The sequence below is a fragment of the Medicago sativa genome, chromosome 3 (assembly GCF_051527215.1).
Source record: "Medicago sativa cultivar Bolivia chromosome 3, Bolivia_mono, whole genome shotgun sequence".
NCBI classification, from domain to species: Eukaryota; Viridiplantae; Streptophyta; class Magnoliopsida; order Fabales; family Fabaceae; genus Medicago; species Medicago sativa.
This window is the reverse complement of record NC_140751.1, coordinates 98,182,288-98,208,329: the sequence shown is the minus strand read 5'-3', so window position 1 is coordinate 98,208,329 and position 26,042 is coordinate 98,182,288. Positions and strand designations below refer to the sequence as shown.

The following is a 26,042-nucleotide window of genomic DNA, read 5'->3' as shown; positions in this document are numbered from 1 at the left end:
AAATAGTACACTGATAAACAGAAGGCAAACAGACTTCAAGTAGTTAATTAAGGAATAAACAAATGAATGAAAGAATAAAAATTCCTTTTAGCTTCTATGAGGCTTCTTTCCATTCTAATTGCCTTAACCATTGGAAATTCATAAGGCGTTAACATTGCAAAAGTGAATAATCATATTGATGGCACCATTGGAAATTCATAAGACGTTAACATTGCAAAAGTGAATAATCATATTGATGGCAAATATAAATGAACCAAAATTGTCACTGGCAACAAATCAAATAGGTTGAATCCTGAACTACACTCTGCATGATAATTTTGTTTTCAACATCGAATAGGTTCTATTCAGCATGAAAATAAGTACATATATAGCAAATAAAAAATGCCAAGACCATATGATTCTTCTGTAGCAACAAATTTCTGCATTCCCAGCACATTAGATTAAGCAACTAAAATCTAGGATATTTGATCAGATGCTGCAATGCGTCTGTATACAGCCTGGAAAGTTTGTCCCTCGTTTCTAGCAACCTTTTGGCCTTCTTCAGTGGCAGAGCTTAAAAGCTTAACAGCCGGATCTGCTTCAAGTTCTTTCTCAGTCAAAGGTTCAAACAACGGGTGATTCTCCAAACAAGATTTCATCCAGTCCCCAAGTTCTTCCACATCTGTTATTGTGTATATAATTCCACCAATCTCAAGAACAAAAGCATACTCATCTAGTAAGAATGGGCTGATAACCCGACGGCGATGGTTCTTCTCTTTAAAATGAGGATCGGGAAACAGGAAAAACATCTTTGAGAGTTGTGCTTTCTCAAAGTGATTGGGAATGTACTTCATGGAGTTAGTCCGCACCACAGAAACATTTTGGTATTGACCTGGATTTGCTACCCTTAAAGATAAAATTCGTTCCTTAACATACTCGGACACTTTATCTCTAAGTTCCATTCCGATCATCAATGTTTCTGGGAACAGAGTGGAAAGACTGATGAGCAACCCTCCAAAACCACAGCCAATATCGGCAAACTTAATCTTTTTGCAACTATCAGCTTTCTCAGACAAGGGAAAGAACTGAGGGTAATGGAGGGAATAGTCAACATGACTGGGTGATAACGGCACAGGGAAATGAGAGTCACTGAGCGGGTTGCTGTGTGCTCGTGCTCGATAGAAGCGCTTTCGAGGCAATCCTGTTGACTTACTGAATGTTGAATTTCCACCAGTCTCAGGCATGTCTGTTTATTCAAACTACAACATAATTCAAATTATGAACCTACTTTCATCTAACCAAACAAGCTGTTAAATTTGTATATGGACTCAATATAAAAGAGATAATCAAAAAAGAAATGCAGGTTTAAGTATAACATTAACAGCCGAAGCAAAGAAGGATTGAATAACTAAGAACTAACTAAATTCATTAGAAGGTCAAGCCATAACTAATTCTAATACACTAGGATTTCTTACAATTATAAAGAAACCAAATTGGTTCCAATGCTTTTTCTATTCTGTTATAGTTATTGATAACAAATCATAGAATAAATTTGGACAACAAACTAATGCAATAAACTATGAATAAGTAATAAAAAAAAAAAACAAAAGATATAGTATATTTGAAGAGAACATCAATAATAAAGTAGCAACAAACATTATATATAATTGATTAGCAGCAAAACAAACCTTAAATTCATCCTAATTCGAAGGAACAAAAATCCTACGCAAATGGTTAGAAAGATTAATAATAGATCGAGAACAAAAAAGGTTAAGTAAGTTACCTGGTAATAATAGTAACGGAAGGATTCGGAATCCTTCAAAAGCAGCTTATAGGGAACGAAGTCGCTTTGCGGAGCTTCAGGGGTAGCAGCGGTTCTAACGGCGACGAATGAAAGAAAAGAAAGAAAAGAAAAGGAACACGAACAGAGTAATATATTTGGGCTAATCTTGCATTGGGCCTCCAATCTAACTTAATGTAAACTAACATTTGCTGATTGCTATATAAATCCCCTCAACATCTGAAATAAGCCAACCAGGAGTTACGTCTCGGATCTAAAAAACAATGATCAGATCGTAAATCCTAATAGATTTTGTATGATCGAGAGTTATGATCCGAGAAGTTTGAAGGGCTTTCAAGAAATGTGAGGGGCCAATAAAACAATTACGGGGACATTTTTTGTGTGTGAAAGTACTCTAGACATTTCTTAACTTAATTTAAAGTTACAAATTTTTTTATTTTTTTTTATTTTTTATCTTTCTTTGTCTAAGTTCGTTATTTTTAAGTATTTAAACTACAATTAAGTAAAAAACAAATTCATCATTTTCTATATATTGCTGTTGTTAAATTTTTAATACTTAAAACTAACTCGGTCAAAAAAAATGTTTAAAAGACTACTTTAACACTTTTTTATACTAAAGAGATTAGATTGATATAAAAGTTTAAAATGTTAATATTTTGATACTTAAACAATCAATTCGAAATATTAAAACAAAAACAACTTCAAAACTTTAAATGTATATAAGAGACCCTATTGAATAATTTTGCCTTTAAAATATTAATTTTCGCAAAAGACCACATAGAAACCAATAGAGATTGGTCCAATTCATAAGAGATTGGTATGTCCTTTGTAAAATTGTGGGTCCAACTCTTGTTGTTAATATAAAGACCTCGTTTGTTGGTAATCTAAAAATATTTTTGTCGACGCTCTTGAGATCTGCCATAAATTATGACGAGTTTTGTGATCCAACTTTCCTAAACTTTGTATCACCAGAAGAATATACCCGTTCAGTCACATTTATAAACAAAAACTATATTTTTAGGTTCATTGTATAACTAATGTATCTGACCTATATATAGATCAGATATGTTAGTTATTCAATGATTATAAAAAGTTGTTTTTTGCTTATAAATGTGACAGGAAAGAGTATACCACAAGTGGTTAAAAAAGATTGTGCGGATTGTAAAAACATGGGAGTAAAAGATGAAAATAAAAACAATAATGATATCTGAACAATTTTTAACACTCATTCAACATATCATTTTACCTCTATCTATTTTTTTTTATTACATTTAACACATCATTTTCTATCTATCTCTTTCAAAGATTTTTCAAAAAATAACCTTTACAAACACGAAGTAAGTGGGTATTTCCCTTAAAAAAAGATTAAATTGGGGTATTTAATGATATGGTGAGTGTTTATATTTTGTTTTTTATATGAGAAAATAGAGTTAATAATAATAACAATAGGTGTTAAGTCTAATAGAAGGGTTAGACTTTTACAGAGTGAACTAAGTTCGATTCTCAATTGAGATGGTTATTAAAATTTAATGTCCTATTCGATTCTAATAAAATTAACTCTAGAATTGGAACATATGAAAGAAAAAAAATGTAGTCAGCATAAAAATAGAGATGTGAAATTGTAGCGTATGTCATTATTTGGAAGATTTTTTAAATTTTATTTGTTGCACCCAAGAAGAATGCCTCAGAAAAACAGCAAAACTATATAGAACTACGTTATGAAATTAATCTAGTCTTTGAATTCATTCTTTTGGTTTAATGTTCAAGTTTCCTATTTTGTGCCGATCATGTTAAAGAATTATAAAATAATGTCTTTTCATATGCTGGTGTTCCTTTTGTAAGTTTTCTTGCGCCATATTATCAGATATGTTAGGTTAGAAAATATTATTAAACCCCTTTCCCACCTGTACTTCTGGTTGGACTTTGTAATCTTAGAGTCTGCAGGAACAAAGGGTGAATGATGGTATATCTTTGCATACAGAATATTGTATTTTTTTTCAATTCTTTAACATCTATAAATATATTACGTGCAGGAAAAATTATTTTGACTGATTATAAAATTGAAGGTTTAGCAATCTACAATATATTCTGCACAAATTGAACGCAAAACAGAAGAGTTTTGCAGTTTGAACAATTAAATGCAACAACAGCTCATGGGTTTTGCTAAGAGTTACTGAACTCTCTTAATTAATATTAAATATTAATTATGATTTACTTTAATCCATCTTAAAGTAAGCACCCGTGGTTTTAAATACTCCAATGTTCCGCAGTTGTGTCCGCAATATAAAGGATTTTAAAGTCTCAGTAATGGCATCGATCACACGGGCAATTTTGAAGTGTCGACCACATTTTGCACTTTTTGTCGCAATATAAAGGATCTCAGTGCAACAGCCACAATTTAAACCATTTTAAGCAGATCAATTATCAATATCATGCCATGAAAATTTTTATATTGTAGAAGCGTCTCAATGAAAGTTTAAAATATCTCAAATTTAAAGTTCAATGCATGTAACCGCAACGAATTTCAATTATTTTCTGAGTTTGCAGCTTCATTGTAAAGATTGGTCGACATTTCCAGAACAGGTAAACATGATAGAGACTATTATAAATTAGATTATTTGAAGTGAATGTTAAGTAACTAGTGATTGTGATATTCCCTCAAAAAAAAAAAAAAACAAGTGATTGTGATATAAAAGATTATGGATATTGGAACATTTGTTAGAAGCTCTGAAACACAGTTATAAGAGTTTGATAATTTAATGGTAAAGCTGTGAATCTTTCCAATATCATAACACTACAAGAAAACTATGATTTAGCTTCAGAAATTTTAGCATCAGACCATTTCTGATGCTAATAGTGTCAGTTTAGCATCCATAAATTCTGATGCAAATACATTTTTTTCAATTCATTATTTTTATGCAATTTAGCTTCAATCGGGTGGATGCTAAAAACAATATTTTTGGATTCTAATGTTTTTTAATTTAATTATTTATTTAGAGTCCATATATTTTGAAGCTAAATTTTTTAGATTTTTTTTTTCTTACTTTACTCTTTTTTTTTCCACTTTAATTTTAATATTTCCCTTATCCTTTTCTTTTTCACTACTTTTTCACATTTTCATTAAAACCTTCAGAGCCAAAACTTCACAAAAAAATCGCAGATCCAATAAAAATCTCAGATCCGTAAAAAAATAAAATCGAACCAAAACGTTCTCCGCCGTTAAGAGCTTCTTTGTTTCACCGTTCAGAGGCAAATCGTTCGCTGCTTCGTTTAGAGACAAAGCTTTCATACCCAAAATTGTGTCTGTCGGTGCTTCGATTTTGGCCCTTCGTTGTTCGCTGCTTCGTTCGTTGAAGCTGTTCAGAGCCAAAATCGTTTCTGTGTTTGAATAGGTATCTTTCTTTTCTCTCTCTCAAATCCGTTGTTCTCTACTCTTATGAATTGAATCGTTTCTTCTCTATATCTGTTGGGTTTTTCTATTTATATTCGTTAGTTTTTAGGGTTTCTGATATTTTTTGGGCATTTTGTTCGTGATTTCTGATGGTCTCTTATTGTTTCTTAGGGAATTTTGTTTGTGTACTCATGATAATCAAAAATAGGGATAAAAAAGTTAGGTCTTTGGTACTGAGATTTACAGGGCATTTTTTAGGGAATGGGTTTTAGTAATAATAACATGTTTCGGATCTATTTTTTGTATTAAGCAAATTAGTATTCTTCCTCTTTTTAAATTGATCTGTGGATTTGGTAATTTGTAGTCAATACATTTATTCCCTTCCAATTGTTTATAATCTGTAACAACCATATATTATAAGCCTGAGCTCTATCAATCTAAGGTTCTGGATTTTTATGCTAGCAATGACTTTGGTATTAATGTGTTTGGACAAGGACAAGGATAATATCATGTAAAAATTCACAACAAACTCTATTTTTCTATCTGCTTCACTATAATATTACTCTGTTTTGAGTTGTCACAGATTTGGAATGGAAGTTCATTTATGTTGGATCTGTTGAGGATGAGACTTATGACCAGTTATTGGAGAGTGTCCTGGTTGGTCCTGTTAATGTTGGAAACTATCACTTTGTTTTACAGGAAAGCTTATTTTTTAATTTTGTGCTGCCACTTGCAATTTCTTATAAATTCAAGCTTATCAATTCTGTTTCCATAGCAAGCAGATCCACCAGACCTATCCAAGATACGTGAGGGTTGTTGTTCCTAATCTGTGAAGGTTTGCAGCTTCGCTCTCTGTAATACCCTCCTATTTTAATTTTGATAAAAATATTCTTCTAAGTTATTGATGGACATAAGACTTTTATGCAGAAACTTAAATTTTGTACGGTGTGTAATATTAAATTTCAATTTTAGGAAGATTGTATTATTTGTATGTATATATCCAAATAAATTTTGTATTTTATCTCAGAAAGTCATAGTTCAAGAGTAACAACAATTTATTAATGCATACTTGTATAAGTAAATGTATGTATAATATCATATCTAGTTTTGTAGAATATAATTATATATAGGGTACTAGTAAAGAAAATCTAATATTAACATATTTAATGATCTAGAGGGCCTCACATGATGCTTATAGGGTAAGCCCACTCTGCTGAAGTGTTATAAAATAAAATAAATAAACATAATAAAAAGAGGAAGAAGGGAAGCATCTAGAAAGAAGGGAAAAGAAAACACGTTTTGGGAAGGGGAAAGGAAATGGAAAAGAGGCAATAGGGGACTGAAGCGAAATTGAGAATACGAGTATAGGTTAGGCAAACACAAGTCTCAAAAACTCTCTTTCTAAACAAGAAATTTTCATCTCCTCCAAATTTCTTTTTCATCTAGTTTCTCCATTCATCTATTCATCTTGTCGCGCTTGCTGCTTTGCTCACTCTGTTAACTGTTATGTTTTTTTTTTCTTTCTACTTCAGCTTATCATAGGGTGGCGCATATCCATGTTTCCTCGTCATAGATTATGGTTGACTAGATATTGAACTGTTGTGTTTAAATTTACAGTTTCTGTGTTTGCTTATGAGTTGTGTGTTATCTGGCATGGGCCATCGCTTTAATTACTTGAAAATTGGGGTTCAATTAGAGGATGAGCATGTTGGAACACTTCATGAATAAATGATAGTTAAAATATTTGTAATTCCTTTTAAATAGGCCTGAGATACCTTTACTTTTTGAGTTCTTGTCTTTCCTTTGGATAGTAAAACTTAATCCTAATTCGTTTTACATAGGCCTGGGATACCTTTACTTATTGAGGCTCCATTGGGCCGGTGTTTTTTTCATCTAGTTTCAACATGCCTGACCGGTTAGTATGGTTTGAATTTCAATAAACTGCATTTGCATCTTTTAGCTGTAACATTTAAGCTCTTTTTTTAATGTTTTGCCGAACAATTCATGCTTTTACATTTTCAGATTACTCTCAAAGAATGGTCCATGATGGTTTATATACTATGATTTTCAGATTCGAGAGGTCAGTTTGTTTTTGTTTAATTCCAAATATACATTTGTTTATTTAGATTATAATTATTTCTGTTTAAAGATTTGTATCTAAATTCTAAGTCTAGATAGGAATGTGAATATTTTTGTTTTTATTAGGCTGATATATTGAAACAAACTTATGCTTTCAACTCTTCACCGGAGAAGCATGCCTTAGCCTAGATTGAGTTTGCTGGTAAGTTTATGTTGTCCAATTTTAAGGCCATATCTTGATAATTCCACTTCTTCAATATGGACTAGCTCATTCTTCTATTCTTTTGAGCTATCATATATACATCATTATGTTCTTTAAGACCTAAGGCCAATTTCTTTTATTTTTAAATCATGTGTTAGTTTTGAATGTTGATTCCAATCTATAGGTTGTTGGAAATAAAATAGAATGTTGGTGATTCCTACTATGGATTATCATATGGACTGAGATAGTGTTTTCTAGATTATCATGCAATGATGCTTCTTAGTTATTTAATCTTGTTGACAATAGATTTTGTACAGGGAACAGAATTTGTATGTACTCATAAGTAACTCTGGTCATGATGTCCCACAGGTATGCACTTCCATGCGAGTTTGATCTTCAAAAAGTGGGTCATGGTGCTGCTATTGAATTATCATAAGGGTTGTTTCCTTAAACCTTTTTAGACGAAGCTCCAACTATGGTAAAATTCTATGTCTTAGTGTTATACTCTAGAGATCAGTGACTATCATAGATAATAAGCCTTAACGATAGGTTTTTTGTATTTGGAATGATGAATAAGGTTTGTTGGAGCTGTTGAATTCAATTTAGCGAGTGTCGGTTTTATGCAACACATGAATAATTGTTTATCTTAAATCAGCATGTCTCTCCAAAGGATAGATGTCTTTTGAGACAATAAGTAACAACTATTAAGTCATTGGTTTTTGTTTGTTTGTTATTTCAATTGATGGGGAACTTTAAGTGATGATTTTTAGTAAAATGTTTATCGTTTATTTGATCACCAGTATATATGTAGTGAGGAAATTCATATTTTTTTATATTTTTTTATAAAAGGACTTTTTAAGTCGGTTAAAAATGTAACTGATGTCATTGTTTTAGCGTCCATGACTTGTGAATGCTAAGTAGCGTCTACATTTATATACACTTTTAATAGGCATTAGCTTCAATTTTAGCGTCCACTTTTGAAGATGCTATTTTAGCGTCAGTAGGAAGCTAGTGTTTAGCATCCAAGCTTTTACTGTCGTCAATTTTTTGGACTCTATACTGACTCTAAAAGGCTATTAGCATCCACAATTTGCCTTTTAGCATCCATTTTCCTGCTGAATCTAAAACACAATTTTCTTGTAGTGTAACTACCTAACTTTGAAAAAACAACAACAATCAAAGGATATACTGCAAATAATTAACCATCCTCCAGACAATTCAAATAACGTATGAAACAAGTAATGCACCTTCTACATTCAAAGACAAGATTAGTTATAAATCACAAAACATTACCATGTTATTGTTTAATGAAATATATGTCTTATGAGTTTTTGCTTCTGTATCACACGTAAAAATCCTTGCTGTGTCCATCTGGCTGACTAGAAAATGACAAATTTACATGAAACCAATTAAGTAAATCTAGAAGCATTAAAATAAAGAAAACTTTAATTTGAGCCTCCAATTAATTTAACCATTTACTGAAATGGAACGACTTGTTCGTTATTGTTAGGGGCGGGAGAAAATGCAGATTGGTTTCTTGAAGGAAATATTTAGAATGATTACTATTCGATTCTTGAATTCAATTTTGTTTTGGAAGGATATATATTGGATTTTGAGTTTTTTTTTTTTGGCAGGAGCTCTTTCCAAGGCTGTTTTTGGACTTCAAAAATAAATATAATTGAACAGCTGATTAGGGCTATTGGGTTAATAATGTTGGGTTTGAGAGCTGAAATGAAACATAAAAATTTTCTATTTTGTAGAACTGTAAAAAAAAATTATGTGTGAACTTGCTTTGCTTATAAAACAACTCGAATGCAACTTCATAATTTTTTGTAAAATATGAAACTAACGTATCTTTTTTGAGGGAATGAAACTAACGTATCATTATTTTGATTATTATGCATATCAAATATCATATGCTAATTTTATGGCAATAAATATATGTTTTTATATATCAGTCAACAAAATTTATAGAAAAATATTGGTAATTATTTTGTTAGGGGAAAGAAGTACTAACAACATATATCAAACTTTGAACTTCGTTCTTAATATTTTCTTTGATGTATCGGCTCATACCATTGAGATACACCTGCCGAAATTTTGATAGAAAATATATTATGTTTTGTCAAAAAAATAATTATTTATTTATGTTTGATAAAACATATTTATATTAATGTTAGTCCAAGTGAAACTATTTATATCAAAAGTTTGAATCTTTTGAACAATGTCTTGCATTTGAGCTTTGTGAACGAAAGAAAACGTAGTTGAGAGGAGATACAAACTCCAAAGTATATTGTTAGAGCAACTCCAGCGGTATCTTTTCAAGTTTCGTCCGCCAGATGTAATATTAAAATCACAACATTTTCATAAGTTCACCATTGGAGTTCGACATGCTAGAGTAATCGTTACTTTCTGAAGTAACGTTACTTTGGATTAAAAAGTATTAAAGAGTGGGACCTAAATTACTTGGGTCAATCACAAAAGTTATGGTAATATTAATATGAATAAATTATTGATATATGAACTAAAATTGTGGGATTCAAATAAGTTTTTTAGTGTTACACCATTGGAGTAAAAAATGAATGCGTTGTTTTAAGATAATGTGGCTTTAATAGGTTCTCTTAGTCTGTTTTTAATAATTATTGACAAATACGTAGAGTACATGTTTGTTTTTTTTTTTGTTAGAACAGTACTATGGTCTATTTCTATTAAAAGCTTTGTACCAAAAAAAAAAATTAGCGGAAAAATAATTATTTTGAGGCTGGAAAGTAATTACCAAAATTATAGCCGCTGCTATTTTTATTTTGAGATGAAGGCTCTAATTATATGTTCTTGTTTAATATGGTGGTGGACGTTATATTAGTGGGAATGATCTGCTACGACAACCAATTTTATTTGTGTTATTAGTAACAACCGATACTAACTTTTTAGTAACAATAAACATTTTTTTTGTTCCTTCAAGAAAAATAACAATAAACATTTGAATTAGTCTGTACCAAATTAACTTCAGCGATATGCCTTCATAAAAAAAAAAAAAAAAATCTACATGATTCGTATCAAAAGCCGATAGCTACCGTGTGAAAAGTGCAAACTCATTCAGATTTAGATACCTATTCAAGTATTAATTCCACTGTAAAATAGTCATTGAATGACATGTATTTAGTCATGTCCCAACTCTAATACACTAGTATAATTTCGAATTGGTTGCAACTTCTTCTACTTAATTTGTTAAACAAGATTTCACGTACATTGGGTTCTCGAGGACGAAAAAGCTTTAATTCAAAGCTGAAACCGTTGGAGAAAAATTCACTACGAACGGTAAACGGTCAAAACACGTACGTATCTTCAAAATTTAACATATAGACACAAGTTAATATATACATTTGTAGCCTAGCATTTGCAAACTAATATAGACACTAGTTAAGAAAATGAATGCATATGTCGTTGTTATTTTTTCCTTTTAGGTTCCTTAATAAAATAAAATAAACAATGTCTTTTTTTTACAAAGGAAACAAACGTCAAAATTTTGTCCAGGATGCTGGCGACTATGTTATCATGTTTTTCGCTTCCGCTTTCTCTCTACCTTCTAGCACAAGCAAATCTCATCTCATGACTATAATGCCATATAGTATACATTAATTATTAAGTAAATTTAAATGCCCTATATGTGTTCTTATTCTGATCACCTTATAATTAAAGCATGGCCAGTATTTAGTCTTATCCTGCCTCAACAAAAAAGAAAGTGTATTAATCTAACTGGAATGTAGTGTAAATAATAATAAAAATAAAATATAGAGTTAGCAAAAACAATTAATTGAGTGTGGAAGGTAATTAACTGGAGCTAACAAGTTGAAAAAAGACAACAGGATTTCTGGAAACTGGCCGGGAGGAAAAGAAACGGTCTTCCTTGAAATAATTATTAGAATATATATTTTGGTGGTTGGTTCCTTTTTTTTTTTGACAAAAATGGTTGGTTTCTTAAGGAACCATCCATCCATATTCATGTGGTTTTTGTTCTTCTTCGTCATAATATTCCTATTCCTCGGGCATTTTGACTTCTTTGATTCACATGGGCTCCACTACAAGTAACGTGGCTGTTTTTTATTCGTGATTGTAGATTCATTCATGCTTAGAAAAGAAGGACCTACTACACGTGTGCATGCGCGCGATTTGACTTAAATTAGCTCTGAAATCCCCGTGGCTGTTTTTTTTTTTTTTTTTTTTTGAAGGATATGCCTGTTTTATTTTTTTAACAAACAATGTTTATTCATTTAAATAAATAAAAACTCTTCCCTTCCGTCTTATTTATAAAAAAAATTACAACTTTTAAGATTTAGTTATTGTTTAAAATACCTTTTTAATCCCTCATTTAATGATTCTCTTTTTAAAATTAGAGGTAATATTTAATGTTTCACAATTTTTTACGAGAATATATTTGTAAAAATATTCAAAAAGTTGCATTAATTAATAATTGTATTGATATGATTGTTTTTTTTGTTTTGTTTCTTATAATAAGGACCGGAGATACATTGATAGATAACAATACATATATAAAAGTCGTTGAAAAATAATGGATTAAAAGAATGATTTTGTCTAAGTGTACTAATAAATGATTTTGTTCATAAAAAAGTTGTTAATAACTCCTTTTGTTTCGTAAGGGTTTGAGTACCCTTGTTTTTACTTAACAAAAAGGAAAATCAAGCATGATTATTAATAAATGTAAGGCTCATATTTGCTTGATGAAAAGTTACGATAAAAACTAAGATTTCATATTTAATAAATGAGAGAAAAATTGGAAATATAAAATTAATTATGTCCCCTAAAAAAATTAATTATGTAATGAAATGACGAAGCGACACTTAATTTGCTAAAATAATTTTTTTTTTAAGGATTGCTAAAACAAATATTAAATTAAAGTAGATGGAGTATAAGACCATTTGTTACGAATTAAAAAATGAGTTATTTTGACATTTAATCATTTAGAAATTATTCTTTAAAAAATTTATAAAAAGTAAAATCTATTTTATGTTTATCTATCATAATATAAATCATTTTGAAAAAAAAAATTTGATCTAATTTGTCTGGAGACAATTATATAAAAATGTCCCAAAAAATTTAGTTAATTGTTTGGATATGTAAAACTCTTAAAGTGATTTTTTAAAATAATTGTTCGTTTTTTTAAATACGTAGTAATTTTTTTCCTTAAAAAAAAAGCCTGGTATATGCATGTGGATGTGATTGATTGATTGATTAATTAAGGGAAGAGTAAAGAAACTACTCTTATAGTCTTAATTATGAGTAAATATGTTTAACTTCACATTATTTTTTTATAGGCAAATGTTAGTTTTTATTGTTGACAAATATATGCAATTTTTTTTTTTGAGAGAGACAAATATATGCAAATGTTAATTGTTAGTATGGTTATGTTAGTTTATGTGGATCGAACTCAGGATATGAGCTATTTACGTCGGACTAGTTTCACATTAATTAAAATATTTAGTTAATTACAATTAGTTAATTTTTAATAAAAGAATATTTCTGAAATTTCTTTTGATGAAAATTTGTTGTGTGAGAATAAATTATTATTGAAAATAAAATCTATTTTTACCAAAAAAATTAATTCAAAAAAGAGTATTTATTGAATTGGTAATACTACGGTGACATGTGGTGGTCTAGACAAGATCTTTACTCTCTAAGACTCAAGTGTTGTAATTCGTTTTAGTAGTCATGCACTGAATTTTAAGTAGACACCTTGGGTTCGATTCTGAAAAATTAACATAGTAGCATTTAGTTACTAACATTTGCCTAAAATAATTAAATAATAAACTCTAAGTGATTTAAATTTTACAACTAGCAAGCTGGTCTATATATAAAACTTGAAGGTGAAGACCCACATTTGGTGGAAGCTTCAAAAACACACTCCTCCACTGTTTTCTTCTTTGCCTTAATACTTAAATTCCTCATCTAACTTCGTATGCATTATTAATAGTAACTAGAAAGCTCTCTACAACTTTGCAGTATCCCTCAAGTTACTGTTAATTTCGTTTCCTACTGAATGACTACCACTCAATATATATAAAGTATCAATACCTAATTTTAAGAAGAATTTGTCTTTCTCAATCCATGCGCAAGTAAGCAACTTCTTTATTCACATTCATCTCACTCACAATTCCTAGTTTTCAAGGACATGCATGTCTTATTAATTTCTCTATAATATGAAAAACAAACTCTATATGTATTAATTTTATCCCATGAATGTGCTAGAGTGAAATTTTATCCCATGAATGTGCTAGAGAGTGAACTTAGAACATATGCATGGTTTAAACTAATTAAGAAATATATGATTATGTAACTTTTTGTGTGGTATACGTACAGATGGAGAATGAGAGGACCAGGGATATAGAATTAATGGAAGAAAGTGGTGGAAAAGAGGAAACCCTACCACCGGGATTTCGATTTCATCCTACAGATGAAGAACTCATCACTTGCTATCTCATAAACAAGATATCAGATTCTAGTTTTACAGGCAAAGCAATAACTGATATAGATCTCAATAAATCTGAACCATGGGAGCTACCAGGTATGTACACACACGCCACGCACTAGTGTATGTATGTGTTTATATGATGTTGATATTCTCATTAAACAATTAACAACAAAAAAAAGGAAGAGTCTCAAGACTAGCTAGCTGAGGTTTGTGTATTTTTAATTGTAACTAATTTAAAGATTTAATAGTTCGTGCATGAATATTTTAGGGAAGGCAAAGATGGGAGAAAAGGAATGGTACTTTTTCAATATGAGAGATCGTAAATATCCAACGGGTGTGAGAACCAACCGAGCAACAAACACCGGATACTGGAAGACCACAGGAAAAGATCGAGAAATCTTTGACAGTGTTACATCGGAGTTGGTTGGAATGAAGAAGACTTTGGTCTTTTACAAAGGCAGAGCTCCTAGAGGAGAGAAAAGTAATTGGGTCATGCATGAATACCGTATTCACTCTAAATCCACCTTTAGAACAAACAAGGTATGTAGTATAATATACAGGCATAGATTTAGGACAATAATTAAGTCCTTAGCTTACTAATAATGTGGTTGAATTTTACATCTGTGTTTTCTTTATCTTTTTCTCTACATTTATGAAAGCTTGCACGTCATCCTTATTATAGTCGTATTAATTGTAAGAATGATACTCCTTCACTAATTACAGATGATGGAGTTTTACATATATATGTATTTATAACTATCCTAGGATATGTGTTGAGGGTATGAAATTAAGTATATGGTCTAAAAAATATTTATAAGTGGATGACATATCTAACCATCAGGGCCGTTCCTGTAAAATCGGAGGCCATGTTCAAATATTAAAAATGGGCCGCTATGAAAAAACTAAATTTTTTAAGCAATAGTAATCATCTATTTAAGTTGTAAATAACATAAAAAATAGTCATTCTTATTAAGTAAAACTAAGTTTGTATGGGAAGGACTAACTAACTTGTATTGAACTTCACTACCCACTAATTGTTTTAATATTAAAATTTGGGTTCATATTTCATAATAAAAAGAAACACCAAAAACTTAAAAAGAATCATCACTTTGTTTAGTGCAAAATGAGTCTTAAGTATATTGGTTGTTGTTGCTTAAATAAAGTATCTTTGTTATCTAAATAGTGATAAACTAATACTAATATCGGAAAAAAATAGTAGCAAATTAGTACTAGCATGCATGATTAAACTTAAAACAATAGAAAAAATACTAATTATGTAACGGATTTAATTTGCATTGTTAATGGAAATAGATGACAAAAAATTCAAGATATATAGTAGTTTTCTACATTCGTAGATAACTCTGAAATACATTTTAAATTGTAATAGCCTAGTAGTTGTGTATGTAATTGAGACTTTTATATTTGGTTCAAATTCACACAAATGCTCGGGATTGAACCTCAAGACCGAAGACTCAAGTGCATTCTATTTTACCACTAAACTATTCCAAGATGTCTATCGATTTTTTATATTTTGTTATATATACCTAACACTTTTGAGTGCTATATTAAAAAAAAAAAATTTGAGGCTCCTGAGATTGCGAGGCCCGGCACCGTAGCTCACCTTGCACATGCCAAGGGCCCGGCCTGCTAACCATACAAGTGGAATTGTAAAGTTGAGTCTATTGAATCCAAGATTTAATGGCAAATTCTATAGTACACCAAATATTTTGAGCGTATCGGTACACCAAAGCATTAAATTAATAATTAAATTAGTTGTTTTTTTGAAGAAAAAAAATTATTTTCTATCATTGACAATTATAATAATTAAATCTTATTTACCAAAAGCGTTGATGAAATAAAATTTACTTTTTTTGAATTTTTATTGCTCATAATAAAGAATATTGATTATTTTTTATGAGAAAATGTTAAAAATTTAATATAATTCTTATAAACAATGAAATGACGTTTTTTCTTGTGAGATGGTGTTTTCTAAAATATAAATATTGACAAATAACTATTTATTTCAATTTGTGAGGTGTACCGTAGAAGTTCCCAAATTTAATATATTATTATAACCATCTTATCGAAATCCAACCTTCGTAAGAGCATCTCCAACGTTGTTCCATGCACGGTCCTTGAGGTAATAAGAACGTGCTCCTACTTTCTAGCCGGTTCGAGAGGAATGATGTGGATGCCACTTTGGAGAAAAATTTTCCCTCAAGAACGCCCAAGAACCTGTTATTGCAGAAATTGTGGGGACCGGCAAGTTATATATATTTTAACCAATCCATAAAGCAAAAATTGTGGGGCCATAAAGCAACCTATGCATTGAAGTGAAAATGAGAGTGTTTTACAATCTTACAATCTTATGTTGCAGTTATGGATCCATAAAAAGTAACTTAGAACATCAACATCGATTTAGCATTGTAGATGCTCTAAGTTATTCACCGGTATGCATGACCAATTTTAAGACATATGAGACAAACATGGGACCCATTTTGAGCTTTTTTTTTGTTAGCTTATCATTGGAGTAATTAAATTTCTTGTGTTGCTTTAAAGTGAGGTGACTATATGAAATCCATTTAAGCAAGATCAAGTTTATGTGCAGTCAGAGACTATAAGCGTTCAAGGATATGTAAATGTCTGATTGTGATCGGATGCTCCAATTTTATAGCATTAAACTAATGAAAAAATTGCTTTAAGATTTGAAACGTCTAATTTTCATCGGACAACAATATCGAGATGTTGAGTGCATCTAAACCAATTCCAATTTAAGCAGCCTTATATGACTTAGTTTATGCGAAAGAAAAAGAAAAATTTGTGAAGGAGTTTATGTGAAATTGATTGGATTACATGCTCTCAAAACAACTTGAGTCATGTTCTAGATGTCCAATTTTTACCATGTTAGATTAGATGAAATGTAATCTGAAAATGTGTCGATAAATCATCATTCACCTTTTAACTCGATTTCTTAACATTGTGCTAGACTAAACCAAAAATTCAATATGATGCCTGCTTGCTCTTTACTAGTATATTTAATAGTTGCATTGCATGCCTTTATTTTGCAAAGAAAATGAGCAAACTAACTAATTGTGACATGTGCAGCAGGATGAATGGGTGATCTGTAGGATTTTCAAGAAGAGTGGCAGTGGAAAAAAGTACCCTTGCAATTCCAGTTCCAACAATACAAGAGCAGGATTGAATCCTTATAGCATGCAGGAAATAGGTCCTAATAACATAAATCTGATATCGCTGCCACCACCAATGATGCAGTATCTGCATGAAGATTTTCCTTCTGCTCCTCGTAATTTCCTTTACGGACGGAATCAGCATAATAATAATTACATCAACTGTAATTCTACTGCACCAACGATGCAATATTCCCAGTTGAACTACCCTGCATTTTCAGCAACAGGAGGAGAAGGATTCAGCATTTCAGGGCTTAACTTGAACCTTGGATCGGGCGGAGGAGGAGCTGCCATTACAACACAAACCACTTTGCGGCCAATGCAACATTCCCCACATTTTGCTCATGCAACAATGAATATGGGTGCAGACAATGATTATGTTGATGCAGATCAGAATATTATTAATAATATTGGAGTACTAGAAACCATGAGCAACGGCAATAATAACTCAAATGGCAATAGGTACATGGGAATGGAGAATTGCATGGGTCTAGATACTTACTGGCCTAATTCCTACTAAATTAATTATCGTTAGAAGACCGGTAATTGGTTAGACTTGAATATGAATAAATAATATTTTAAATGTGCTTTCGTGCGGGCTGGGTTACTAAAAAAGCAGTAGCCCAGTGATGTTGTGCCCTTTGCACTAAATAACTTTTTTAATGTTATTGTTTACCTTGCCTATTTTCCAATTTTATTTATCTGCGTTTCATTGATTTTTTTTCCCATTTTAATTGGGGCTAATAATTAGAATATCTTGAGAAAATTGTCTACGTCATTTAATCCTTCAATAAATGCAAAATAGAGAAAAAAGAACAAATTGAGAGATAATAATTAAAATAGGAAGGGAGGGAGTAATAATGAGGATATACTAAGGTAAAAACTAAGGAAAACTAACTAATTAGAATATTATACCAAAAATAAGGTATAATAAGAAGAAGAAAAAATTCAAAATTCAATTCTTTGATTGAAGAGCATTATTCTAAAACGACATTTAAAAAAAAAACAAAAGAGGTAATAATGACTTCAAATCCGCGGTCCTTGTAAAGTTTGAGCTATAGAAAGATAAATGATATTTGAACAAAAAAAATTGACAACTTATGCCACAACCATAGACATACAAAGCAATGTGATTTTTTAATCATTTTTTGCTTGCTTTGATTTGTGTCAATATCCACATTGTCTTGTATATCTTTGGTTGTCCAAAAATAGTTATTCAAATAAGACACCTCGCCTTTTTTTTGGGACGTCTTGTTAATCCCATCTCTCTTGACAGAAATATGTATATGAAATTGAGAGACGTGATTGCACAACTCATCATTTGGTTAATTGCCTAAACCGATATTTAGGTCAGTAAACAAGACGGCTACTAGCGCAAACATATCCCTCACGCTTGTAAAATTTACATAAACCGATGAACAAAGTAATTAATTAAAAAGTTAGGATCTGTTGTACTTGCAAAATATGATAAAATTGCTCAGCTGCCTCTTGTAGTTATATTCAAAATACGATCAATGGCAAATAAAAATGTTTTAACAAATAACTTCCAGAAAAAATTGCCGTAGATACAGGTGACAAGTATATCCAAACGAAAATTTTGCTCCCATTGCCCACACCCAATCCAAGCAAAGGATGTATTTACAACAGAGGCTCAATGCATAAACTGCATAGCAGCATGTATTAATAAATCAAAAGACACTTCAATTTCTTAGACACGGAAGAAAAATGTTATATGTTAGCAAAAAAAAAATTGTAATACTTAAAATTCTTGGATGAAGTGAAAAAGTGCACTTAAAATTCACAGTGCGTCTTAACGTCATGAAATTGAAAATGGTACTTTCGTCCACTGAACCACAAATCACCAAGTTAACTAAACAGTATCATTACACAATTTTCAGAGGACATTTCAACAGACTTGATTAACAACAAAGAATAAACCAAATGAAAAAGGGAAAACATGAAGTTCCAACAAAGAATAAACCATGAATCAGTTTCTGTGTGATAAACTTATAGTACAGACAACCGGAATAGGCGCTCTAAATCTAATAAACATATACTTGAAAGTGGAAATGCTTTTGCTAGTGTCTATAAATTTAAATAAAAAATCAACATAAAAGAGTGAGTACCAGGTTTAATAACAAATATAACAGCCATAATACATGAACACCCAAACAATATTGTGCGCCCAACTCTACAGTGAAACGTCCTAAATTTACCTAACCCAAAAAGAAGTGCAATATTCAAGCCCCACGTTCAAATAAATATGTAGCCCCACATGTGCCAGCCATCTGCAAGATACAGAAAGTGTTTCAGTGCTATATTGAACTATGATTAGTGAAAAACAGAAACATAGAAAGCTAAAAACTATAAGGGTCTTGTTAACTTGTGCCCTAAGGGCACATGTTAAGCAATCCCAAAATAGAAATATTCCATTAATATTTGTGCATTCAACTCATTAAAAGTTAACAAATTAAATGCAATACACGAATTCCAACATAAAGTTTCTACATTTGACTCATTAACTTGTGCCTTGAGGGGCACAGGTTAACATTTCCCAAACTATAAACTTATTAATGAAATGCTACATTGTCGAAGTTAATTCATAGTTTCATTACTTCATATTTCTGTATAATAATCAATGTCAGAAGCCAAAATTCAATGTCCAAACTCCAATACTCTCAGTTCTCACATTTCAAAGTCAGCAATCAACTAAGAGACTGCTCGGTTTGACAAAATATTGTATTTTAATTTTGTTTCCTTTTTCAAGGATTTTCACAAACCTATTTAAACAGAGAAGATGAAATGGTGCTTTTATAGTTAAAAGGAAAGAAAAATTAAAACATAATATTTTTCTCAAACGTTTTGGACCTAAATATACTCTTCTAATCAAATGGAGAAGTATAGGGTGTGTCCTCTGAAATCTATGTTTTTGAAAAGAAAAAAAATTCAAAGCATCTAGTCGGATATGCGCATTTAAGATCACACAAGGCATCCTGAGTCCCACTGTGGAGACAGTTAATGATTCCTGGTTTTCACAAGTTTTTAAGATCACGCCAAGTCCCACTGCTGAGACAGTTAACGATTCCTGAATTTCCTCCACTTTAGCTACCCTTCCCTCTACCAATAAGATGCTCACTCAGACAATGCCAATGCCACCGGTCAAATATGCATATTTAAGATCACACAAGGCATCCAAGGGTGTGCATGATGTATAATGATGTAGATACTATTTAAATCGCTGAATAAAAAATTCAAGGTGACAAATGAGTTTATTGTGTTATTTACAGATCAACCCATACCAGACATAAGCTTATGCATTACTCTCTGTTTTACTTTGAGACATGTTTCGTAAAAGTCGGATATGCACATTTAAGATCACACAAGGCATCCAAAGGTGTTCAATTGAACACCCAAAACAGTTTTCCCCAAATAAAAAATTAGATCTACATGATATATGATGAATGATGTAAATACTATTTAACTTGCAAAATAAAAAATTCAAGGTGACAAATGAATTAATTGTATTATTTACAAAGCAACCCATACCAGACACGCATGTCAATAACATAGCTTATGGTAAAAAAATATCAAAGCATGCTAGGGATCATGTATACTACAATAACAGAACAACATACCTAAACTTCTCTCCGAAAAAAATAAACCAGGAGCCAACTTCATGTTATCTACTTGTCTGGATGACCTCGCTTAGCTTTACGACGAGTGTGGTGGGTGTTTCCACTTCGAGCGGGTTTACTTGCCTTTTTGCTGCTGCAGATGATAAAACGTTTGTAACTATGTGCTCTTTTTTTCAATACAAATACAACTAGAAATATCAGGAGTAAGTGCATATATGGAAAGGAAAAAAAACAATTCAGTATGGGTTTAAAGAGAAAAAACAAACATCTAAGACTAACCAGAAAATGGCAGAAAAAACTCTAGCTATTAAGATAATAGGCAAGGCCAGAAGGGCAGAGGCCTGCATAATTTCAATTTGATATGTTTGTCAAACCACCTAACCATATTTATATTTTAGTAATAATATTTAGGATATAGAATATACTCCAATACATACCGCAAACCATTCCAATTCTTTAGTAGCAAGAGGTCTAGTAAGCTCGTGCTTTTTCAACGTCTCTTGGACAGTAGCTTGGACCTTGAATAACGAAAGACAATTCAACACTCAAAAAGGAGCTAAGAAAACTATTATATAGTGAACTATTAAAAAACAAACCGTTCAAGATCTGGAACTAATAAGAATTTCAAAGAATAAGCAGTGAGGGAAATAAAATCAAAATCGTAGTTTCACATTCCCATCACAAAATGATAAGCAGAAAGGGTAACTGCCATGTCTATATCATGTTGCAATCTCCAAAAAGCATATCATGAAAAGAAGACACACAGCCCCCTACGATGAGGAAACATTAGTATGGTGATGTCATAATATCAAGTTGGCTTTGACTACATTTCAGATTGTGGGAATAAAGCAGCTGTAACTTTCAAAAGACAGAGACAGCCAACTGAAGATTCTATTTTCAATTATCTGGTGTAGATATACAGTATGGAGGAGATATACAGCATTAAATAAAATCACACATTGCAGGCCTTGCTAACAACAGCAGCAGCAGCAACAACAACAACAAATACAAGAGGATCAGGAGGGGTTGGGTAGCTCAACTGGTTTGAGCTAAGGGATAAGGAGTTGGAGGTCCTGGGTTGAAACCCGGATGAAGGAGAAAAAAAACTAATCTAACAACTAATTACTAACATTTGCCATTCAAAAAAATAATACAAGAGGATTAGCAGAAATATATAAATAGTAGGAAAGTAAAGTCTGAACCTGGCGATGATATGCAGTGGCTGATTCCAAGAAATTCCCATAAGCGAGAACAACCTTCTTTGTGTAGGGCTTCAGAACCACTTGTATATTCTCAACATGAGGCTTAGCCGCAGTAGCGACCTGATCAATGTATGGCTTGCTAAACTTTCGAGCTTCCTGTCAACCGGTTGAGAATACCTCAAGAAAAACATAAACAAACAAACCATACAGTTCAATGAAGAAACTTATACCTGATAATAAGGATCTACACATTCTTTTGCCTTGTTCAAGTGGGGAGCAAGTGCGTCCTTTGAGGACTTGTAAACTTCAACAGTCTTTGAAGTCAGTGCTTGCACATGAGGTTCGGCCTTTGTTTTCACCACAGACCACTGTTCTTTCACAGCTGGAACCCATTTCTTCAGTTGAAAACAGGGAAGAGTGAGAAATAATATAACTTAATTTGCCCAAGTATTTAACAAACTAGGAGCTTTCTGCCAATGTTGAAACTCCTAAATGGTCAACAAGCTATCAGGACCACGGGTAAAACAAACAAATTGTGTATGAAGCAAATCCACCATCTAACCACAGGGCACAGTAATTGCAGTAACCTAAAGATCAAAAGTATGAAAGATAAATATGATAGACTTACGGTTTTAATCGTTTCCACGTGAGGTTCAGCCCATTTTCCAGCTTGTGCCTTTTTCTCTAGGGCCTAGAATGCATAGGAAAAGCGTTAAAATACAGAAATCAATACGACTAGTGTGTGCTGAAGAAGAAGAAGAATTAAACCTGGATCTATAATTTATTGAAGTAGCAGAAGAAAACATAAGACTAATAGCCAAAATAAATATCATATAGTACCTTTTGAGATATCACTTCCAACAGAGGCTTCCCATGTTCATTCCAATGACTCTCAGCCACGGACTAACAAAAAAGAAAAGAAAATTATTAGATGATGTGAATAAGGCTATTCTAACAAACGTCACAGAGCACACAACATAAACTCACCTTACTACGAATATAGTGTACAGCAAGCCAAGGAGGAAGCCAAGCACCATGAGTCTGATCATTAACACCAGTAAGCATCAATTAATAAAATTTGAAATCCACAATACACCTTGTCTGATAGTTTATTTTATAGTAAACTATCAGGAATAGAACCAATTACCAATATCACATAATATAAGGAATTTTTTTACTAGGAGAACTATTTATATTTGTGCAAGCTTTCCTTCATTCATCTATATACAAGAAAATGGCATGAATTAAACAATTCTTTTCAGTTTTAGATTGAAGCCACACTGTTGCTAATAATCATGGATAACTTTTAAGGTTTTCTGGTGGCTAACAACATTTAAAAAGATTACATGGTTTAGGGGCTCAACCAATAAATTATTACCTCGCTCAGCTCTTTTGCTTTGGTAGTTGCCTCTAGCTTTGCCTTCAACATTTCTTCCTAAATAAGAATATCAATAGAAAAACAAAAACTTTCATCAAAATCACCACCATCCTACACAACATTGGCAAGAAAATGTATGCACTCACAGTCTCACATACCTCGGCAACTTTAAGAGCACGTTCAGTTTTGCGGATTTGTTTCTTTTGATCCTCATTTATCTTTTGAACCTGTGGAGAATACACTACTCAAGTCAAATCATCCTAACAAAATTATGTTTTGATAATAAACTGACATTATTAGATGGTTATAGATGAATATTTTTTAAATAAATATAAACAATAATATCTTAATTTTTTTTCATTAAGTGGTTAGGCCCATAGCGGCCACGAATCATTACACCTCCACATTTGGCTAGTGATGATGATTTTGAGAACCACAGCAATGACCCAAAATAGGCAATGTGAAAGTTGTGGGAGTGTAGTAAAGGTGGGCTGAATTATACAGATAAAAAAAGTTAGCAGAGGTAACTTCTGAGCATGCTGATCACAATCAGAATGTGTTTATAATCCAGCAACTTTCAGCAGAAACCACCAAGACAAGAGGGGAAAAGAAAAGAAGACACGTTAATAAAGCAATGAGGACGATGCCCTTCCAGGCATGAGCATTGAGCATGGCAAGGTTTACTTAATAAGCATCTCATTTTGCAAAAAGACAAGAAATAAAAAGTAAAATATAAATGAACTAAGTATAAGTATTTTTCAAAAGAGTAAATTAAGTTACATGACTGCAAAAACTTCTTTTGCAATAATACACACACACACACACGCACACAAACAAGAATAGGAACTAGCCATAAAACTCAGATTTACTTCAAAAACATAATTGAACAATCTAGCCAAGTGTACAACTTACATCCTCTAGTTTTGAGTTCAAATCATGAATCTTTTTCTCTAACTTGGCTACCCGAGATTCCCAGTTCACTTTCTCACTGTTTTGTGCTTCGAGTTCGCTTTTAAGCTTGTCAACCTGCATTAAGAATTTCAGACTATGCACAAAGAATAACAATCAATGCATAATATATCAATTATCTCATTCATACATGACCTGCTTCTGTAGTTCACCGGCACGTGCATGAGCCTTTCCAACCTGCTCCTCGGCATCCAATGACCCTTTTTTCTGAGGAAAAAATAATAATTTTGAAGGGTTTAAGCAAATAACAACAAGTGGTGAGTATATGATCTCATCAATTAAGTGATCCAAAATGCTTCAAAAATAATACAGTGTACAATTCCTAATGATTGAAAAATCCCTAAAGAGGGTCTAGTGAAAAGTGATCTCACCTGAAGAGAAGCAACCTCATTCTGCAAGGATTGAATGCTACTCAACTTATCTTGGAAAAGTTTTTCTTTTTCTGCAATTACTTGATCCTTTTTCTTCAATTCTTGTGTTTTCTCACTGATTTGAGACTCTTCAAAACAAAACATGTATTAGCCACAAAAATCACGATTCACAAATATAAAAGTTCCTAAATTTGTAAATTACTAGCCACAAAAATTTCCTCAGTAATTTCAACTAATTGAAAACGCTAACACCACAGTAACATCGATTTAGGAAAAAGAAGTTCATAAAAAAACTTGGTTCAATCGACTACACAGTGTAATTAACTACTAAAATTGAAAGTCGATGAATCGAAATGAAACAAAAATTATGATAACTGAGATTTTGGATTGATACCGAGGAATTGGATCTTGGAATTGAGTTGATCTAATTGGATCTTAAGAGCAGAGGAATCAGAATCTTCGATGGAAACATCGACCTCGGAAGTAACGAAGGAGAAAATTAGGGCAACGGAAATAGCGAAGACGAAAAGCTTCGTAGGCGCCATCAACACCGCCAACAAAGCTTCGTTCGGAAAAGCGAAGAAGAAGAAAATAAGTTAACTGTTATTCTGATATTTATTACACCATTGCACTGCTCAAAAACCAAAGGGTTTGGTATCAAGATTTTCTCTCTTTTTTTGTTCCTTTCTTTTTAGATGATTTGAATGAATTTATATGATCAATATTTTTTAAGTTTTAGATTTTTTAGATGCATGACTAAAATTTCGATGAAAAAGATGTGTGATTAAAAAATTTATTATTAATTGAATAATATAATTAAAAAAGGAACATATAAAGGTGGTGGATGTTGGTTGATTCAATTTTGTAAAAAAGAGTGTCGTGGCTGAGGGAGAGAGAATCTGATAAGTATAGAATAATCTTTCCCCTCAAAAAAAAAAAAAAAAATATAGAATACTCTTAAAAAATAAAGTGAGATCTAAACATGTGGCAAGCGAGGCCCATCAAAATGTAATAACTTTGTTGGTGATATATTGATGATGAAAGATAGTTTTGTTCACCGTCAATATTCAATATTCAACAACTTGTACTCACCAAAGATAACTTACTATACAAATATTTTTTCAAATGTTTCCAGGGCATCTGAATTGTGAAATATTCCAAGTCAAAAAGCTAAATGTGAAATATTCTAATTCTAATACTTGTAAAATAATTATTTGACTTTTAAAATAATATGGTCTTTGTTATCGTCGGTAATTATGAGAGATGTGGTTGGGTAGCTGTGGTGTGGTGTGGTGTGGTTTGGGTAGGTTGGTAGGTGGTGATAGCCCATCACTGCCGTCGAGGAAGGTTTGAAAATGGC

At 31.8% G+C, this 26,042-nt stretch overlaps 3 protein-coding genes and 1 long non-coding RNA gene across 9 annotated transcripts; 2 read left to right on the top strand and 2 right to left on the bottom strand.

Annotated features, from left to right (window-relative positions):
• Positions 1-211: 211 nt before the first annotated feature.
• LOC146942658 (tRNA (guanine-N-7) methyltransferase) lies at positions 212-1,871 on the bottom strand. 2 transcript variants are annotated; one of them, XM_085756687.1, is made up of 2 exons: positions 1,763-1,871; positions 212-1,238 (listed from the first exon to the last, which is right to left on the bottom strand). In XM_085756687.1, the coding sequence occupies exon 2, from the start codon at positions 1,221-1,223 to the stop codon at positions 456-458; it is 768 nt and encodes a 255-aa protein (XP_085612813.1). In that variant the 5' UTR covers positions 1,224-1,238; positions 1,763-1,871; the 3' UTR covers positions 212-455. The 2 variants fall into 2 exon arrangements, with proteins under 2 accessions (XP_085612813.1, XP_085612814.1); XM_085756688.1 differs by having other exon boundaries at positions 212-1,225.
• A 3,062-nt stretch (positions 1,872-4,933) lies between these two features.
• On the top strand, positions 4,934-8,191 carry LOC146942657 (uncharacterized). 2 transcript variants are annotated; one of them, XR_015033559.1, is made up of 6 exons: positions 4,934-5,172; positions 5,755-6,006; positions 7,013-7,086; positions 7,194-7,251; positions 7,377-7,452; positions 7,822-8,191. It is a non-coding gene; the product is annotated as an uncharacterized LOC146942657 (long non-coding RNA). The 2 variants fall into 2 exon arrangements; XR_015033560.1 differs by lacking the exon at positions 7,013-7,086.
• A 5,155-nt stretch (positions 8,192-13,346) lies between these two features.
• LOC146942656 (protein CUP-SHAPED COTYLEDON 3-like) lies at positions 13,347-17,845 on the top strand. 2 transcript variants are annotated; one of them, XM_085756720.1, is made up of 4 exons: positions 13,347-13,583; positions 13,828-14,032; positions 14,208-14,479; positions 17,045-17,845. In XM_085756720.1, the coding sequence occupies exons 2-4, from the start codon at positions 13,828-13,830 to the stop codon at positions 17,645-17,647; spliced, it is 1,080 nt and encodes a 359-aa protein (XP_085612846.1). In that variant the 5' UTR covers positions 13,347-13,583; the 3' UTR covers positions 17,648-17,845. The 2 variants fall into 2 exon arrangements, with proteins under 2 accessions (XP_085612846.1, XP_085612847.1); XM_085756721.1 differs by having other exon boundaries at positions 13,349-13,583; positions 17,048-17,845.
• Positions 17,846-19,090: 1,245 nt separating this feature from the next.
• LOC146942655 (uncharacterized) lies at positions 19,091-25,367 on the bottom strand. 3 transcript variants are annotated; one of them, XM_085756718.1, is made up of 15 exons: positions 25,077-25,367; positions 24,683-24,810; positions 24,447-24,518; positions 24,255-24,368; positions 23,501-23,569; positions 23,343-23,399; positions 22,952-23,005; positions 22,805-22,867; positions 22,593-22,655; positions 22,195-22,359; positions 21,965-22,120; positions 21,200-21,280; positions 21,042-21,103; positions 20,763-20,895; positions 19,091-19,415 (listed from the first exon to the last, which is right to left on the bottom strand). In XM_085756718.1, exons 1-14 carry the CDS (start codon positions 25,225-25,227, stop codon positions 20,811-20,813), a joined length of 1,320 nt encoding a protein of 439 aa, XP_085612844.1. In that variant the 5' UTR covers positions 25,228-25,367; the 3' UTR covers positions 19,091-19,415; positions 20,763-20,810. The 3 variants fall into 3 exon arrangements, 2 of the variants coding, with proteins under 2 accessions (XP_085612844.1, XP_085612845.1); XM_085756719.1 differs by having other exon boundaries at positions 20,763-20,892; XR_015032796.1 differs by lacking the exon at positions 21,042-21,103.
• Between the last annotated feature and the right edge of the window lie 675 nt (positions 25,368-26,042).